Here is an 18,302-nt window from a genome sequence, read left to right as displayed (position 1 = left end):
CAGGTAAATACAGTAACTGTTTCTCTGTCTCTGAGTGTGAGTCACGCTCTGAGCCAATACAGAAAACACGTGGGAAACATAATCTGGGACAAACTGATGACACACTGATGAAAAACTGAAAATCACGCACCTTCAGTTGGCTGTTAGTTCTCTTAAAGAAAAAGTTTGATGTGGCAAGAAAACAAAACTGTAGAGTTTTATGTTCACCTTGATTCCACGCAGTTCATTACCGAGTGCAGCGCATTAAATTCACTATCTTTTGCCAACACCTATATCATCTCTCACACAAGCCCCAAAAAATGTGAAGGACACGGGATATAGAGGGGGAGTAATGGCTTCTACTACAGAGACGAGTAAATTGTGCAAGATGCTGGCTCCCAGCCAGACAGCAGTGTTTCCTTCAAGCTCCAAAATTAAGAAAAATTATGACAGTATGCAGATGTTTGATTGCAAAAACCAGCAACGTAACTGAAGTGAAACACTTCCTGTCAATCTCTTTGACATTGAGAAAAAAAGACTATGTTGAAAGAAAACAAAAGATTTAACCTTTAATCATAAATGAGAGACACAAGAACAAAAATAGAACAAAAGACAGAAGGATGACAAAAAATGTGAATAATCTGCTTTTCAAATAGTGATGCATGTGGTGTCTGAAGATAAAATACTGTGGAAAAGACAGTGCACTGTAAGTTACAATACAGAAAGATACATATATTTAAAGACAGAGGAAAGCAGAGGTAAAAGCAGTGAGCAGGGATGTACTAACTGGTGTCTGCAGATAACAAACAGATGAAGAGATAGAATTTGATCTTGTGAAAAGAAAGGATTAAAACCCATATTAAAATGAATTGAAACAGAGAGATATAATGGAGATAGGGGAAGCTTTGTGCCAGGATCACTGTGGCTGGACCTTGAGGTAGTTTGGGAGAACATGAAGTATTATATATACACATGAAGAGATAGATATAACAAAATAAGACATTTAGTCTCTGGACTCACATCAGGGGGAATTCGTGCACCATCTTTGACTGTGTTGCCTTCCACGGTGATGTGGTAGACCTGCCCGTCTGTGTCAGTGAATACAAAATGCTCCCTCGCAGAGATGGCCTGGCTGGTCTCTGACTTGCTCTCTGCATCCTGCAGGAGACTGTTGTTGGAGAAATCACAGAGACAGACAATTCCCTCAGATAAATGCTGCAGCATACATGTTTTTTGACCAATTCCCACTTCTCAGTATTCTGCCGCTGACAGTTGCATTACCACTCCCATTTATCCCGGTGATTCCGAAAACAGAGGGGGTTATAACCCAGGGTGAGGTTTCTAAAGTCACTAGATAGTACAGATAAGGGAAAAATAGAAATCAGTAAATAATTACAAAATAATATGATTGAAAATAAATATATCCACATATTAAGTTAGTTATAACACTTGAAATCCATGTGTTGCAATTCAGAGTATGTTAAAACTAGTTGGGTGTCGTTTTATAGAAGTGTTAACCCACAGGTTTGAGCCACTAGAATGTATTGAAATAGGCTTTAAATGACTAGCGGGGTTTATTTTATCTTATCTATCTATTTATGTTATTTATTTAACTTTTGTGTCATTATAAGCATTAGTATTATTGTGATTATTATTTTCATTACTACCATATGTTCAAGATGTTCAAATACAAAAACAATAAATATATGTCTAAACAAAAAGAAATAGGTTTAAAATAATATATTGTTCTGCTAAAGCTCAAAGGAATGCTACTGTGCTTTTGCAAAATGACACAAATGTGTTAAATATGATTCCACCACAGCAAGATTGACAGTGTGATCCTATTAAATCCATTTATTTTAAATATAAAACTGACTGTGTTGTGGGATTTTACAGATGAATGTCAGTCCGAGAAATATGCCTTATTGCCCCACACAAAATCACGGATAAAATTTCTAAGCTTTATGATGCTGACCTGATGACTGATGACTCAACACTGCTCTGCTCGGCATCTGACACTGTCTGCCGAGCAATAGCCTCCCTCGCTGCCATTTGCTTCTTCTTAAGACTCTTCAGGTTGTGAGATGGGGACCACTCCTGTTTTCACACATGTACACACAGTTATAGCATTAACAGATACAGTAGGATGTCACAGTACCAGATTTACATGGCAAAAAGGATTCACACTAACAACAATATAATGGTATTACCTACAGGAAACTTGAAAATAAATACCTAAAAAATTATATTAACAATAATCCTAATAATCATTACCGGTAACTTAGTTTTCTGTGTAATACGTCTCTTTTTAACAAATGAATGTGAGTCAAACACATGTGTAGAGAGGTGGAGAGACCGCAACTATACCTGTACATGAGTGCAAAAAAACAATTGTACTTAATGGATATTGAAAAGGCAACCACATGAACTGATATAAAAAAAAATATCCATGGGACCCGAAATCTGCCATAGTGACATTTTCATAAGTGTATTATGAACACAATATCAATGTTTCATTTTTTGAATATCACATTAATCGTCAGTACTGGTGCACTGTGACACCCCAAACCAATCATTTGCATGGATTGTTAATGCTTCCATAAATGAAACTGAGGCTCACAGGAGAGCTCGTTTCCCAAGCCTGGGTGTCTAACGGCTGGAGCACAGTGGCAGCAGTCTGGTTAACTCGAGGTGGTAATCAATATGGAAATGAGACAGCAATATGGGGCTGGGGGAGGCCAGCATGTATTATTAAGGTTACTGGCACTTTTATTCGCACTGTGGAGGATTTTACAGCCCCACTGTAAAGTTTGCCCAGCATAACTCTCTTTTTATGAGCATTTCTCCAGCCTAATGAATCCACTGTTCTTTGCTGAGCTTAGGGAAATTTTGCAGACTAATCTTTCAAATGGTCCACACAAACACAAAAGAGGTAGGGGTGAAAAAGTCCAAGAGATTATTAGCAAAGAAAAAGAGTCAACAGCACTGACACAGTTCTTTGTGTAAGTAAATATGTAAACTGAAGATGTTCAAATGCAGCTGTGAATCTACCTGTGCACACCTGAACACCTACTGAAATATTTCTCTTTTCAGTTTCTGCGCTGCACAGCACCTCAGAACTAAGGACCGGTTAGCAAAAAGGTTTTCTAAGTACAGAGATTTATCCGTACCAGTGCTGTAACAGTGGGGAAGTTCTTAGCCATCTCCCGCAGAAGTGTCCCCGTCCTGATGTCCCACAGCTCCAGGGGTTTGTCTCTGAACACCACCACCAGATACTGTCTGAGGATGGACAACACAAACACACACGTTCAGTTGAAAAAATATAAACTGGCCACAATCCCAATATTAGATTCCTTGAGGCTTGGGTGTCTAAACATTGGATGCTGAGTCTGGCACCTCAGACAGCAATGTGTCAGATTACGAGCACCAACAGTGACAGATGGAATTCATGTCGATCTGCTCATCTGTCAGGTTTCTTCTCTCTGCCATATTGTAGTATTTCTCTGTTTACACGGACAAATGAAAACGCAGCATGAACATGTATTTTCTTGTACATCTAATCATATGTTCAGCCGTTTGACCTACATTTGCTCTAACTGAATCCACAAACCAACTTGGAAATATAGACGGCCATAGATTTGGGGCGAATCACAGGCCCCCCTTCTTAAAAAGCTACTATATAATCGCCCTAGAGCAAAATCTGCTGTAGAGAGAAGACACAGTGTTTAACAGTGCGGAAATACTGCAGCACTGGACATCTCTGTGAGCCTCTGTGACTATACCCCCAGGCCTTTGTTATTATAAGATTGTGATTTGTGGTAACTTGCTGGGTTAAAATAATAAAACACTATATATGGGGGAAAAATAGATGTTGCTCTGGCCTGTAATTATAGATTTTTCCACTGCCTTTTACCTCATGATGGGATGTTGAGAGTGTAGCAGCTCAGTTTCTCAGCACACATTTGATTTGTTTTACTTAACAAGAGAACTTAGATAAGTACAATGATAATCTGTATTCTTCACAGCTTGTTTGTGATATTTTTTTTTCAGGGCCATGGCTTATGTACTGACCCTTGTATTCATTACCTCCAGTGCAGCCTACTTGTTTTACTCTGGAGGTGGGAACATTTTCTTCTAAAAGCAAATCATGACCTAATGTAGGCAGGAGAATCAGAGATGTCACTTTCCAGCATAATACACCAGCCACCTAATGACATAGATGCATGCTAAGGCTAGGACTTTGCATGCTGTCAAAATACAGTGCCCTTGAATATAATGCAGAGGTATATAGAGAGCGACTGAGTGTAGAAAAGCAGTTGATTTCTGATAACTTGTGTATGGTTTAATGTCACAATAAAATGTGTGATGACTGTAAATGCATGCTCTTTAATTTTTCAAAATATCACTGTCCCATTAGGAAGCAGCAATGAATAATGCCTGGATAGAGAAGTAATGATCTGAAACACTGCACAGTCTGAATATATAAAGGGTTTTGGGGACGGTAATAAATAAACAACCTAATTAATGGTGGATTTGTGTTTTTTTTCTTTAACAGAGCTCCATTAGTATTCCAGTCTGGTGTAGCAATATTTCAAAAACAAAAAGAGAAAGAGCTGAAAGGGGGAAGTATTAAATGTACAGATATGGATGGAGAAAGACAATGGCCTCATGCAGGTAAGGTGAGAGGCTATGTCTGGGTGCATATTGGATATGTAAATGTACAGTTTGTATAAAAGGTGTGTGTGGCTTGGGGAAAGGCATCAAAGATAGTGTGATGGTATTTTGTTGGTTTTGTTGGTTGTGGAGGGAGCAGGCAACTCACTTGAGGTGAGATACTTTAATCATCTCAATGGGTGGCTCATCGTTTCCTCGCTCGCCTCTGAATGCAAAGCATCTGCCTGGAAAACACAACAGACGTAGAGAGAGAGAGAAAAGTGAGTGAGGGAGGGAGGGAGGGAGGGAGTGGTGGTGATGATAGAAGGCAGAAGATGGCATCTTTCCTTTACACCTGTGAAAAGACTGATTCATCTCATTTCACTTCAGTTCCTGAGAGTCCTGGTTTCATCTCTTTCACCAGAGCGGAGAGAGCAAACTGCCGACAACTTACTTGCTCTGATCCCTGCTTTTTATTCGCAACTTTCCATCCGCCAACACAGACATTATGCAAACCGCCAAGGTGCCCGTTTAAACAAAACAAGAATGCCCTTCAGGTGTGTCGCATCATGTTTGCCTGAGGAAGCGCTGATCTAATTTTGCGGAGGACACTTAAGAAGGTGGCCTGTCTAAATGTACAAGCAACAGAGCAGCCTGTGGTGTTTTAGGAGAGGGGAGGAAGGGGGGTGACCTCCAACAGTTTTTGGTGTACCGGTGGGGCATTAAGTAGCTACTGTAAGAGATGGTGTAAGGAAAAGTTTGGAGACATCACTAGAATCTAATTCAGTCTGCAGTTCTCCATTTCCTCTAATGTTTCCACGGTTATACACAGTGGGAGGGGTCGTGTGTCCTGATTACAAAGTGCCAATTATATTATCTAACTCGTCAGATCAGCAGCAAATGTGTCAAATGTGTATTCACGAAAACACACACAAACACAGACACACACACGCACACGTCTCAGGGTCTTAAATACAGCTCATGGCGCAGCACATAGTGAAGGGAGGAGGGTTTTGCTTTCTCATGAACACAGCAATGTCAGATCCTTTTGCTCTTCATTTACCGTGCATGATTGGAAAAGTACCTCAGAGAGTTGAGCTGATGACAACAGCTATAATTATGCATGTATAAATAATGGGTTATTAACATCTGTGCACATAATACATATTTATACGGTACGTGGGGTTATGGAAACTGAGTTTACACTACCACGTCTCAACACTGACTCATCCCAGTTATTGTAGCACAAAAAAAATCCTTCCATAGATAAAGCATATGATAATATAGAAACTAGGCATCATAACCACGACTGAGTGAGGCAAGCGAGGAAGATGATTTTGCATCCCAGATTTTTAAATCTTATCAGAAAACGCTCCAGCTGTAAGGGGCATAAGGTGTCTGCCTTAGTGGATTAGTCTTTGAGCTATCTTTTAGTGCAGAACTTGGTTGCTGTTCTATTTGAGGACTTGTTTATGCAAAAATATGCACACTTTCCCCAAATAAATAAAACAAACGAGCATAACCTCAAGTAACACACACAAAACTGTGCCAATCAGCCTGCAGTCTTTCTGAATTTGAATTCCAAAACGTTAAAGTGTGATAGTAATACCATACATTTTTGATGGTATTATCATCATTTAAACATCTGACATTAAAACGCTTAAAGAAGTCTGAACTTATGATTTAAAAAAAACGATATTAAGTGATTGCCTCTGTAAAATGTCAATCTCTCATTTATTATTTATGCATGTAGAAACAGTTGTAACCTGTAAATAAAAGATATTGAGAGTTGTTGAAATGCATGTTTTTTTTCTTTTGTTTGATGGGGCTTAGCAAGCGTCACTCAGTTTCTCTGGTCACCTTGGTGCTATGCTAAGCTCAACACATCCCAGACCTGCCGCATCTCTATAGCAAACACACACAGATTTAATAACGATCCTCATACCGTAACTAACACTTGGTAAGACAGTAAAAGTGCATTTCCCAAAATAAATGTTATGACCCAAGTTGAAAACAGACACATGCATGCATCACAGATGACAGTCAGCCACAACATTTGCAGTCTAGGACTAGTCTAGGGCTCAGTCATTTGAACCCATATGAACTCGCAAGAAGAAGAAAACAATAAAAGGATAAGCATTTTGGAGAGTGTATGGGTCTGTAACCAAAGCTATTGCAGCAGACAGTTAACTTTGATGACTCTGGTGCTTCCAAGACAGTCATTAAAGAAGTGACTTATACTTTCCATTGTCCTGAAATGGGCATAAAGGCTCTGTGACTGAATCATTATAGTGATCACATTGTTTATTGTGCACATGCAAATTCCTCAAGCCAAACGCATTGAGACTAAAATGTAAAATGTAAATGGAAAAGTTGTGTGAAAATGATGATAGTGCTCATCAATTATTGTCTCCAAAATGTATTAATTCTAATGCATTAACTAAAGAGAAGTAGTTTTTTTCCTCCTTTAACCGTCTCTTCCTGATCGTTCACTTTTTAACTCTGCTCTCTCTCTGACAGAGGAAATGTAGCACTGTACATTTCCAACCCCTGGAGGAGGCAGAAGCGCTCCAGTGTTGGTGCAGTGATTCTATAGACCCATCAATGGACTAAGGCCAAGGTGTAAGTCGCTCCGCAGGAAGTCATAATAGAATCTCACTTTCAGAGCTCGGTTTCCCTTGGTGGTACCCTAAGACTGTTTAGTTTGGACCTTAGTTTGAAAGAGTGTGTAAGTGTCTCCTGGGGGTGAACAAGAAAAGTCTCTTGGAGAACCACATAAACACAAAAAGACAGATAACGAGAGAGAGTCAGATAGAGACTGAAGTGTCTATTTTCTTTCTTGTTGGGGCTGCAGGAACCCTGAGCAAAATATAAAAATCGAGAACAAAGTACTGGCCGGTGCCCTCCGGCACAAGTGATAACAGGTGTGTGTGTGTGTGTGTGTGTGTGTGTGTGTGTGTGTGTGTGTGTGTGTGTGTGTGTGTGTGTGTGTGTGTGTGTGTGTGTGTGTGTGTATATATATGTGTGTGTGTAAGCCTCTCACCAGTAGGCAGGTCCACATGCTGCAGTTCATTTCGCACCAGGCCCATGTTGTTGGGTGCAGAGGTGGCAAAAGACAGAAAACTGGTCAGACTCACCCATTCAATCCCCCTGTGGAATAAGCACATACACAGGTTATAGTCAAATAAATACTATTGCTATCTAATACTTGCAGAGCAGCTGTCATGCATTATTCCACGACATCCTAGCAAGGTAAAAGTACACCTAAAAGTTCTCCTTTAGAACAAAAGTAAAAAGAAAATCAAACCAGCAAGTGTGAGATATGAGCATTTTTAAGTGTGCAGAGCTCAGGGAGCACAATCTCCACTATAATGAGATGGTAAATAGCCACATGATTAATTAGTTCATTTCCCCACTAAATGTAAATGAGATGCTAAGTAGCCAGGCCTCCTTTGGCATGGCTGTGCCCGGGCAAGGGCCGCCGGGCTCATTTCCATAAGCACTTCTGCTCTTCCCACCACACATAACACACAGCTTAATGTTGAACGTCATCACACTGGGTTTAAGAGCAGGGCTCTACATGTGTCTGTATAGGAAGAGAGAAAATCTCTTGAAAGCCCTGATCTGATGGTGCTATTTCGATGTGAAGATCTGGTTCAGTGTTTGGCTTTGTTGTTTGTTTATTTTTACACTTTTTTGTCATTTTGTTCTTCTTCAGATGATCTGATGTCTAAAATCATGAGGACCCTAATACACCAAACCAGTATTCAATGCCGAGCATCTTAACAGCGCCCAAGTGCTCACATGTATTAAATATTTTATGCCATGTGTGAACACAAGGTAGAGTCAAATTGAGTGAAAGATGACAGGCAGATGAGCAGACAGCTGTTACGTGTCATGACTGGAGAGCACATCCACAGAGACACCAGACACAGAAATCCATCGCCTAGTTACTCACTTTCATCCACACATACACACAAACATGCAGGGGTAGCTAAAGCCACATTTTAAGCAACATATGCGTGCACTGCATGGCTCATTAAAGTATGTTGAAGTTTTACACCAACTTCTCTCATTAAAGAAAGCTTGTCTCTGTCTGAACGAATGGTGTTTGCACCGAGTCAATCTCTTTTTAACATTAACCGATTTAATTTTGTCCTTAAATAATCCAAGTGAAATAGTTTTGCTGCTCTTTGAGAATAAGAACTAATTAAGCCAAACATGCTGTTTGTAGATGTTGAGCTGCTGCATTAAGGTGGTGTAGTGTTCTGATTAAATTCCGGGTCAGTGTCATAAGTAGCCAATACACTGAGCAGACATACAGCAGGACAACAAGGTTGAATGTATAACAAATCTGCATTGCAGCATAGCTAAGCCTATGTCACTGCATATCACTGTAATCTATTTTGAGTGCACTTGTTTTGTACTAATTAGAACACACACACAAAACACTTACTTACTCTATTAGTTTTGCAAACTAAACAAGCTTATGCTGAAATACTGAACAACATTTTTTAATAAATATGGAAGTGGATGTAATATTACCGCCAACAAGTGTTATGAGAAATGTGCTACCAATCACATAATACTGAAAACAAAATTCTTTAATTGGGTTTTTAATAAGACAAAAAGTCAATTAAAATAACTAATGGCTTTTTCAGAACTTTTCTTGGTCGCACATATCAACATGGTACACTCCAGATAATGCACAATTTGTTTCCCCACAGCTATCCCTGTGGTAACACCTTCTTTGTGATCCTGGACAAGATTTTCTCCCCACAGCCACAATCACTGTTGCCAAATGACATTAGAGAAAAGCAAAAGGAACAAATAAATATCAATAGCCAAATGAGTGTGGGGTGTTTTATGATCTTGGGTTTGCTGACCAACTAGCTCCTAATTGTGTCGGAATGATTCAATGTTTTGTTCTTCCCTCAAATGCTCAGTTATGACCAGAGGCTTCCTAATATGGGATTGTGCTCTTCCCTGAATGGCCCATTGGACGTGTGATTGACAGGCCCATTAATTAGCTTCTTAGACCTGAGGCAATAGTGAAGTGTTGAGGGGTTAAAGCAACATCAGAAGCATGGATGTTAGGCTCAATTTCCACCATCGCAGAAAAAAAAAATCAAGTCATTTATTTCAAGTGACAGTGGAAGATGATATTTATATGCAGCACACTTTTCACTGAGAAATCAATAGAGCTTCCCCACAGCAGACATTATGACTGACTATGATTATGAAAAACATCAGTGTAACTAATAATGTTAATGATGAGTGTGTTCTGCTTGGGCATTCAAGTGAGCCTGTATACACATACCAGAGCCTGACAGTAATGTTATTAGTAACACCTTAACAAGATGTAGAAGTTCTGTGGAGACCAGGGACAGCTGATTTCTTCCCAGTAACTGTGAATTGGCGATGATACTATGTTTATTACTGTTAACTGAGCAAATACAACCGTGCTACCTCAGCAGCTTTAGTTAGATAATGTAAAACTGGGTATCACTGATATGACACAATGTCTTCTCTCTACCCCAAATGCACACACACACAGACTAAAATGTAGGTCTTGTAATACCCTTTATTGTGTTGTTGGGATGAATTGATTTGCACGGTATGGAAAGATGGTCCCATTTTTTCATGAGCATCTAAGCCTCCTCTGCGTTCACCCACTCAGGAAACAAACTCAACATTCAGTCACTCGTCCCGATAAATGTACCAAGGCAGCTTTGCAGTATTTTCATCAGCTCCTCAAAAATTGAAGTGGTTTTATTATATATATATAATGTGGTTTGATCATAGCATGTGGTGTCAGGATTTTTCTGTTATCTTCACAAATATACATCACAAGCCAACCCTGAGCAACATGACGCATTTGTATTTGTGGTCTTCAGTATTTCATTTGCATATGAAAGCAATATTAGTGCTACCACGATGTTCTAAATCTAGATCATGTACACTATATATTTAACCACAATCCCCATATCCGTTTGTTTCTTATTTTGAAGTTTTCTAATACAAGGGCAAGACACTCATCTCAAGTCCATTGAGAGGATATTGGATAAAAGGCCCAGAAAGCAAGCTAGGGAATTATTTCTCTTTTACACACTAGAGCTGACATGGCACTCTAATTATGTTAAGTGCCAATTGCCTTCATAAACTCTAAAAAAGCCTTAAACCAATCAACCGAAAATCAATCCGCCTCACACTGACTGACTCGCCACTGGGGTTCATTTAAAATGCCATTTTACAGATATTTCACCTTAACAGCAACACTTCACTGGTGGGAAGCAAACTGTAGAAAACACAATGGGATGGATGGATGGATGGATGGATGGATGGATGGATGGATGGATGGATGGATGGATGGATGGATGGATGGATGGATGGATGGATGGATGGATGGATGGATGGATGGATGGATGGATGGATGGATGGATGGATGGATGGATGGATGGATGGATGGATGGATGGATGGATGGATGGATGGATGGATGGATGGATGGATGGATGGATGGATGGATGGATGGATGGATGGATGGATGGATGGATGGATGGATGGATGGATGGATGGATGGATGGATGGATGGATGGATGGATGGATGGATGGATGGATGGATTGGGTAGACAACCAAAGAAAATAATGGCCATTGCCAACATACAGTACAGGTGTAAGAACCTTACCTGACTTCACAAGAGTGGACACTGAGCTCTTTGTGGAGAAGACCACTGGTCAAGTTATAAACCAGTACCGACCCATTACCGGTGCCTGGGGAGAGGAGAGAGAGAGTAGAGGATGAGGTATATGATGCAGATTGACACAGACAGATGAGGGGTCACAAGTCATACAGTTACTGATCTCAGCTGCGTCTAGCCTGCAGCAGGATCAGAGAGATGGCGTGTCACTGTGACAAGCCTGTGTGTTCACTGTCACTGCAGTGGGTGTGGATGGAGGCAACACATCAAACCCTGTCACCCAGCTCACAGCCTAGGAGCACTGCACCGTTTCATCTGCTGCTGGCAAAATAGCAAAACAGCTCCATCGCTCCCCAAACTCCACCTGATTAAATACTGCAGGTGACATTTGATACTCTGATCAGAAACAGAGGAAGTTTGACAAAGTGATGTTTTTTTTAATCACTTTTGTTCATATTTTAACAGACAAAATCAAATCAAATCCAAACCAAAATCTACTTTTATTTATGTGTACGAGGCTACTATAGGGAAAGTTTCCAACTAGGAAACTTAAAATTAATAAACTCAATTTACAACTTTTTTAGAATTTGCAGGGAATGTTCATGTTTTTTTCAGTAAAGTCCTGGTTCACATTCAGTCAAAACAAATTCATACGAAGAAGCTTGACTGAAGCATTCAAATAAAATGTGGAATGATTTTGCATCATCATTTTCGCTCCTCTACATGAGGTTTTAAGAGCACATTTCCAAAGATTATGCAATACAAGCCCTTATTTACATTTGCATCCTATATACTATATGGAAACTTCCCTTAAATGATAATATCAGCTTTTTTATAGAATTCCATAGACTAGGTTTTATTAATGGGAACAAGAAACAGCAGTAAAAAGCATAAAACAGCTGAGGTTACCATCTAAGCAGAAAGACACAGCAATTAAAATAATTATTCAATTCAGGAGTGTGTTGGAAAAAGTCTGCAGCAGATGTGAAAGCAAATCAAAAGTCCATTTTCATGATTTTTCGAAAGTGTTTAACAAGGTCTGAGGGGTTTCTTTTTATTCCTGCATTTGAACACGGGCAGGTGCAGCAGCACATTCAGTTCTATAATTATCCTGAATGTGATGGAACTGGGCTGATGTGCCCAGGCCCTCTGAAAAGGACTGCTCAGTCTGCACTCTGCACTGGGCCACAGCACGACGACCACATGCTGACAAAACATCTGGAGGTGGCGATAGGCAGGGCCACATGGGCATCTGTGTGTTTATGTGTGTCTGTCTTCCCTTTCTGGTACCATGTGTAGCTGATAGATGGCATGCAGTGTGGGGCTGTAGGGGGTTTCTGCAAGAAGTCGGGCAAAAAAAAAGTGGATTTCTGGAGAGCTGCCTCTCAACGTTTGCTGTGAAGATTCCAGAGAAGATAATGTCCCTTTATATGGCCTTAAATTTGAGATGAGTCTTTTTGAAAAGATTTCTGAAGATTATTTGAAATATGACAGAAAATTGACTCTTTGCCCACAACACTGTAGAATTTGAGAACCTATAGCCAGAAAGTCAGCAGAAAGACCAATCAGAAAGATGTCACTAACAGTCCGAATAGCATCGTGGATGCTCCTCAGTATTTGACAGTTGTTCAGCTCTTCCAAACAGCACTCTGTCACTTTGATAGTCATTCAGCTGGAGGAAAAGCATCTTTGTCATTGAGTTGCTCAAACATTTTTGATAACAACTCGTTCTTATTCTTTCTTGTCAGTGGTTTGAAGACTGAAGACGAAGATTGAGACCACGCTCATATTGCTGTTAAATATAATGCAATAGTTAGGAAATGGATAGCATGGAGGTGAAAAGCTTACGTGGCTCTGTCCAAAAGTAGCAAAATTGGCTTAGATATGAAGCTTTCTAATGAACATAATATCTATGAACGTTATAAGTTTTTTCAATATGTGCCCAAACTAAAGTGTTAAAACAGTTAAGTCTTCATTTCACAACGAATGAGGACTCTCTCACGGCCCATCACGATGATGCCTAAATTTCTGCTGGTTGACTGGAAAAGTCAGTGTAACAGCTAAACGGAGGTAAGCCTCTGCTCTTGGCCGAGGTATTAACTAGTGAGTCTAAGAGGTGGTGGAAGGCAAATTTCATTATCTTTGGATAGAGTCAAGCAAGCTGTTTCCAGTTTTATTTTATGCTGTGCTAAGATAACCAGCTACTGGCGTCATGTTTACTGTACAGGCATGTCAGTGGTGCTTATCTCATTTACCTCTTGGCAAGTATGAAAATAAGTGTATGTCAAACTAATCCTTTAATTTAGCCCAATGCCAGCAACACAATATGCTTAAAACTGAATCATGGAAAACCTATATATAGTTATAGTTCATCGCTGCTTCCTCATAATGCAGGAAATTATGTGGTTATCTCAATCATTCCACAAAATTTGACAACAACCTAGAAGTGCTGTACAACTGGCAAGACACTATGGTTTTGTACATCTGCAGTAATTGTTTCATAATTGTAAAGCATATAAACTTCTGCAACGGATTATATAATAATTTGACTGTTAATGTAACATGTGGTCTGATTTTCCTGAATGAACGACTCACTTGAATTAATTCCTTTAGAGTAGCTGAAATTCTTAAATTTGATGCCAGTTCAACATCTAATATGTTTCAACAGCAAGCTTAGAGGACAGAGCTGGACAACTCTCAACTAATCCCAACTCTGCAAGTAAGTGTGAAGTGGCCGAAGTTAATGTGTACATGGAACTGGAGGCTTTGAACAGATTCATTTGTTGACTGCAGTTGTAATTGATATTGCCATTGACAGACCACTGGAGCTGAGAATTAGAAGCATTCTGTCTTATAATTGTTTTGCCTTTTGAGGTGCATGCTTCAGCAGCTGCCTTTATTTCAGTTCTCATATTTTGCAATTCTGCTCCTAAAGCCGTTTCTTTTTGTACATCTAAACAATGAAGACAAGAATAGCTGTTGGGCAAAGAATGAATAAATAAATTAGGCATGCCACAATCAGATGATAAGGAATGGATGCTGGTTTGTCCATGTACATGCCCCTGAAAAGGAAAGGCTCTAGGTCTTGTACATATCAGTACTGAAGCTGTCGAGTCTCATAAAGATTACAGCCTTTCAGACACATTAGGGTACCTGACAGTTGCGTTTCTGGGTAGCTGGACTGACTACACGGCTTCTACAACCTCATTGTTGGAGGTAAGGAGCAAGGGAGACTGACAGTGGTGAAATATGGAAGACAAAAATGGAGAAAACCGACATGGGAATTTCTGCCTCCTGTCTAACTGTAATGAAACTGTGGATGGCAATTTCAACCCCGAGTACTTTCACAGCGTCAGCACTGAGCTCATCTCTTGGTATATTTGCACCTAGTGGAAGGTGTAAAAACTTGGTTTCCCTTGGCTATGCCTGACTGGTGTTGCATCACCGAAACACAACAAGAATCCATTCTTGCTCAGCTGCACATTACAGTAGCTAGAAACCTAATGCAGACAGAGACTGAGCTGTAACTGTCAAGGACTTATCCGTGGATCACTCTGGATTTACTGATTAGGTGTATATTCCCGGTCTTGGTAAACAGGAAAGGTGACGGATGCCAACACCTGCCAGAACAGCTGTCATAGTACTAACCTAAGCATCATTACTGAGAAGGTGACAATTGCAATTGTTACCCAGGTATGAATTCACTTTCTAAACCATGAGAGTGATACAAAGTACCACATGTCAAGACTCCAAAGATGGAGTGATTGTAATGTGACAGTAACTCCAACCTTAATAAGATAGCATATTGCTACAAGTATTAAAGCAGAAGTAAGCGGGATTTTTGTGTTAATATAAGTCTTAAATAGTTATATCTTCCGACAGCAATCACTTTTATAGAGTGTTTGGTCTGAAACACGGGTCTGTCAGTCACTCTGCTCTGCTGTAAGCCGAGGAGAAAACTTCCCTTGTATCCTACAACCTTTATCCCTCGAGGAGAGAGAACGGCATAAAGGGGCGGTCCCCTCTGTGTGTGCAGCCAAGGGATGCGCATGAATGTGGTGACGTAGGGACGAGGGCGGGGACTACTAACTCCATCGGCTGACAAGAAGTTAGCCAAAACGACCGGATCGCTTACTTCTGCTTTAATATAACAAACCGGCTATAAACACTAGCCTCAAGGTACCATCTTAGGTAAACAAACAGCTTTTAATTGCCTAAACATACCTTTTACCTTTCAGTAGATATTGCATTCTCCATCTCCACTGTCGTCATTCAGTCCCCCAAACTTATGATTCACAGGCCAGCTCACAGGGAGTGGAACAAAAGGCACATTTCAATAATGTAGCTGGAGACTGTTTAACTACTTGACTCTGCAAGATGACTATGGGGACTTGACAAATTATGTGCAAAGAAAACTCAATCGCCCCGTTCTAGTTTTAGATTCAGAAGGCCACTGGGAACAGCTGTGCCAAGTCAACCCCACACCATCTGTGGCATGATGTGCTCCTACTGCACCAACTCCAAACTCACACGCTTGCTTGGAAACACAATGCCATGTCCCTGTCAGGAAAGCATTTTTGAAATGGCTTTGGCTGGTGGATTTTTTTTTTTTTTTAAAGGTACCCTTTCATTTTTGACATGACACATTTGAGACAAACCTGTAAATAACAAATGGAAAAGCCCTGTGGTCATCTGTTGAGGCCCTTTGGAGCTATTCCAGTTATTAAATAATAATGTGCAGAAGATTTAAGAGATCTGTGCGGTTCACCATAGTGGACGTGATGCACATATCAGAGAGACAAAGACAGCCAATAAAATGGTTGTAAATGTGTAGGTTGAAGGTGTTATTATTTATCTGCTTGTCTGTAGCTCTAAGGGTGGCAATGTATCTCTGAGGTATGATTAATTCATATAGGCTACGACAGGGGACTGAGCGTAGCCTATTTATCAGCTTGACAACTAAAGTGAAGGTTTGCCGTAGTATGGGGGAGAGGCAGTATGCCTGGACCTTACATGGAATCTGGTGCACAAGCAAGTGTGCACGCAGAGCAAAGCAAACCGTCAGAAAGACAGACAAAAACAGAGGCACATTACATACACGATTTTGCTCTTAATTTTCCATTCAAATTGAGACTTGCATAATTTTCTGCATCATTACTGTGCGGGAAGATAAGGGAACGGCTTCTGAACAAAATTGATATGCTGATGTAAAACAAATAAATCCAAACTTTCACTGGCTCGCTTGCTCTCTCTCTCTCTATCCTTGCAGCTGTCTCAGCAGAGGGAGAACACAGGCTATTTGATATCTCAGATTGAAGTCTATGGTTTTTGCATCACTTACTGAGGCCACACAGTCAGACTGGATGGACTAATGCTTACTCATTTTTAGCCTCAAAACGTCAAATTCACAGCAGTGATTTCACAGTTGGCAGTTTTAAACTTAATTTACACCGATTGGACTGCAGAATAATATAGAGCATACAGTAGTACAACATTTAGCACAACATTAAATTGAAACCTGCTTTGTGTAATACTAAGAAACACTGCCCTGGAGGCTGTGGATAGATTATTCCACTTTGACAGGTCCCTTAGGCAGAGCATATGAATGACTACATCTGATAATTGTGTTGCTGTTCTAAGGTAAAGCCCCACCTGACTTAATGTTTGCCTTCATATTAGTAGCTATTAATCTCCTGTTTTGTGATGAACCAATGTTTGAGGTTGTGCTCTGCTATTCATTTCCAGTGCTTTCTATGTCTTATTTTTCAAACACAAAACACAACAGAGGACCTGGACATGCAAGCGATTAAATTGCGTGACTGCAGCTGCATAATCGTTCAGCCCTTTGCCCTCCACAGCACTCTCAACTCGTTGGGATGTTCTGTGGTGTCATCACTTGACTGCAACAATTCATAAATCAAACCAGACAGGCTTTCTGTTCTCAGCATCCAAATCTGTCATAGTTAAAGATGAATGACTACACAAGTCAATGTACATTTTGTCAATTCAGACGGAAATATTATGTTACGCTTTATATTTGACTCAACTATATAATATGTAACATTTCTGAACGAGCTCTTCTGAGTACGTTTTGGTTGTTTTGATGATAATGCTTTGTATTTAAATGAAGGTTTGAAGGAGGACTTTCACTTATTTTACTAAGAGTTAAGAATCGACTTCCAGTGGATATCCAGTCAAATTCACTGTTACACTGGGTGAGACAATTAGATTGTGCCATGCAGTTCAAATAGGAGGACTCGGTTTGGCTGAAGGAGCCCAAAGTGTGCCAGAGCAGTTTCAAACTGTTCAATTTGTCTTGATGTACTGTGCATTTGGAGAAGCTTTTCTGTTCACCTCAGTTGTCAAGAATCCTTATCTTATGGGGTGAGTTACTGTAGTCTTTCTGGCAGCTCCAACCGGTCTGGCCGAGCTTATCTAACCTTTTTCATCAACAGGGTCTTTCTATCTGCAGAGCTTCTGCTCCTTGTGGCCACAGGTTTTCTTCTTGGAGATGTCAGTAAAAGCTGGCTTCATGTCTGTGTAGTACTTAAGTTACTGTAGGTATGACCTTACTCTGTGGGTGTTTATGTGTGTGCTGTTGTAGCTCTGACAACAAGTACAACAAAACACATTTCACATGCATACTGTATGAATGTATGCCATTTATGAGATTTTTTACAACTTTTCACATTTACCTGTTCAATACAATTAAGAAATTAATTTCTAAACCAATTTATTTCACACATGTTTCTAAAGTATCAAGAGGTCAATGACTTTTCACATGGAGTGAGTGAGTTAGTGGTCACAGATGTTAAGGATTTTCTCCACTGTGAATTTGCTGATGAATCTTAGAGTCCCTGAAACTCTGCCCACAGTTGTCACAGATGTATGGCCTTTCTCCAACCTGAGTGTTTGTACATCTGCTAAAAGTTCTTTGGTCTCTGAACGTATTCCAACATTGGTCACAGAGG

At 40.1% G+C, this 18,302-nt stretch overlaps 1 protein-coding gene across 3 annotated transcripts in view; it reads right to left on the bottom strand.

Annotated features, from left to right (window-relative positions):
- The window catches only part of wdr11 (WD repeat domain 11), a 53,320-nt gene that overhangs the window by 14,768 nt on the left and 20,250 nt on the right, over positions 1-18,302 (bottom strand). For all 3 annotated transcript variants that reach the window (XM_083987848.1, XM_083987849.1, XM_083987850.1), the window contains exons 11-16: positions 11,320-11,404; positions 7,676-7,782; positions 4,802-4,877; positions 3,150-3,258; positions 1,955-2,076; positions 1,000-1,147 (exon numbers count right to left, since the gene is read on the bottom strand). In XM_083987848.1, the coding sequence (XP_083843974.1) occupies positions 1,000-1,147; positions 1,955-2,076; positions 3,150-3,258; positions 4,802-4,877; positions 7,676-7,782; positions 11,320-11,404 (647 nt within the window). The remainder of the gene's footprint in view (positions 1-999; positions 1,148-1,954; positions 2,077-3,149; positions 3,259-4,801; positions 4,878-7,675; positions 7,783-11,319; positions 11,405-18,302) is intronic.

The sequence above is a fragment of the Trachurus trachurus genome, assembly GCF_905171665.1.
Source record: "Trachurus trachurus genome assembly, chromosome: 15".
In the NCBI taxonomy this organism is placed as follows: domain Eukaryota; kingdom Metazoa; phylum Chordata; class Actinopteri; order Carangiformes; family Carangidae; genus Trachurus; species Trachurus trachurus.
The sequence above is the reverse complement of the archived record's forward strand: the minus strand, read 5'-3'. Positions and strand labels throughout refer to the sequence as shown.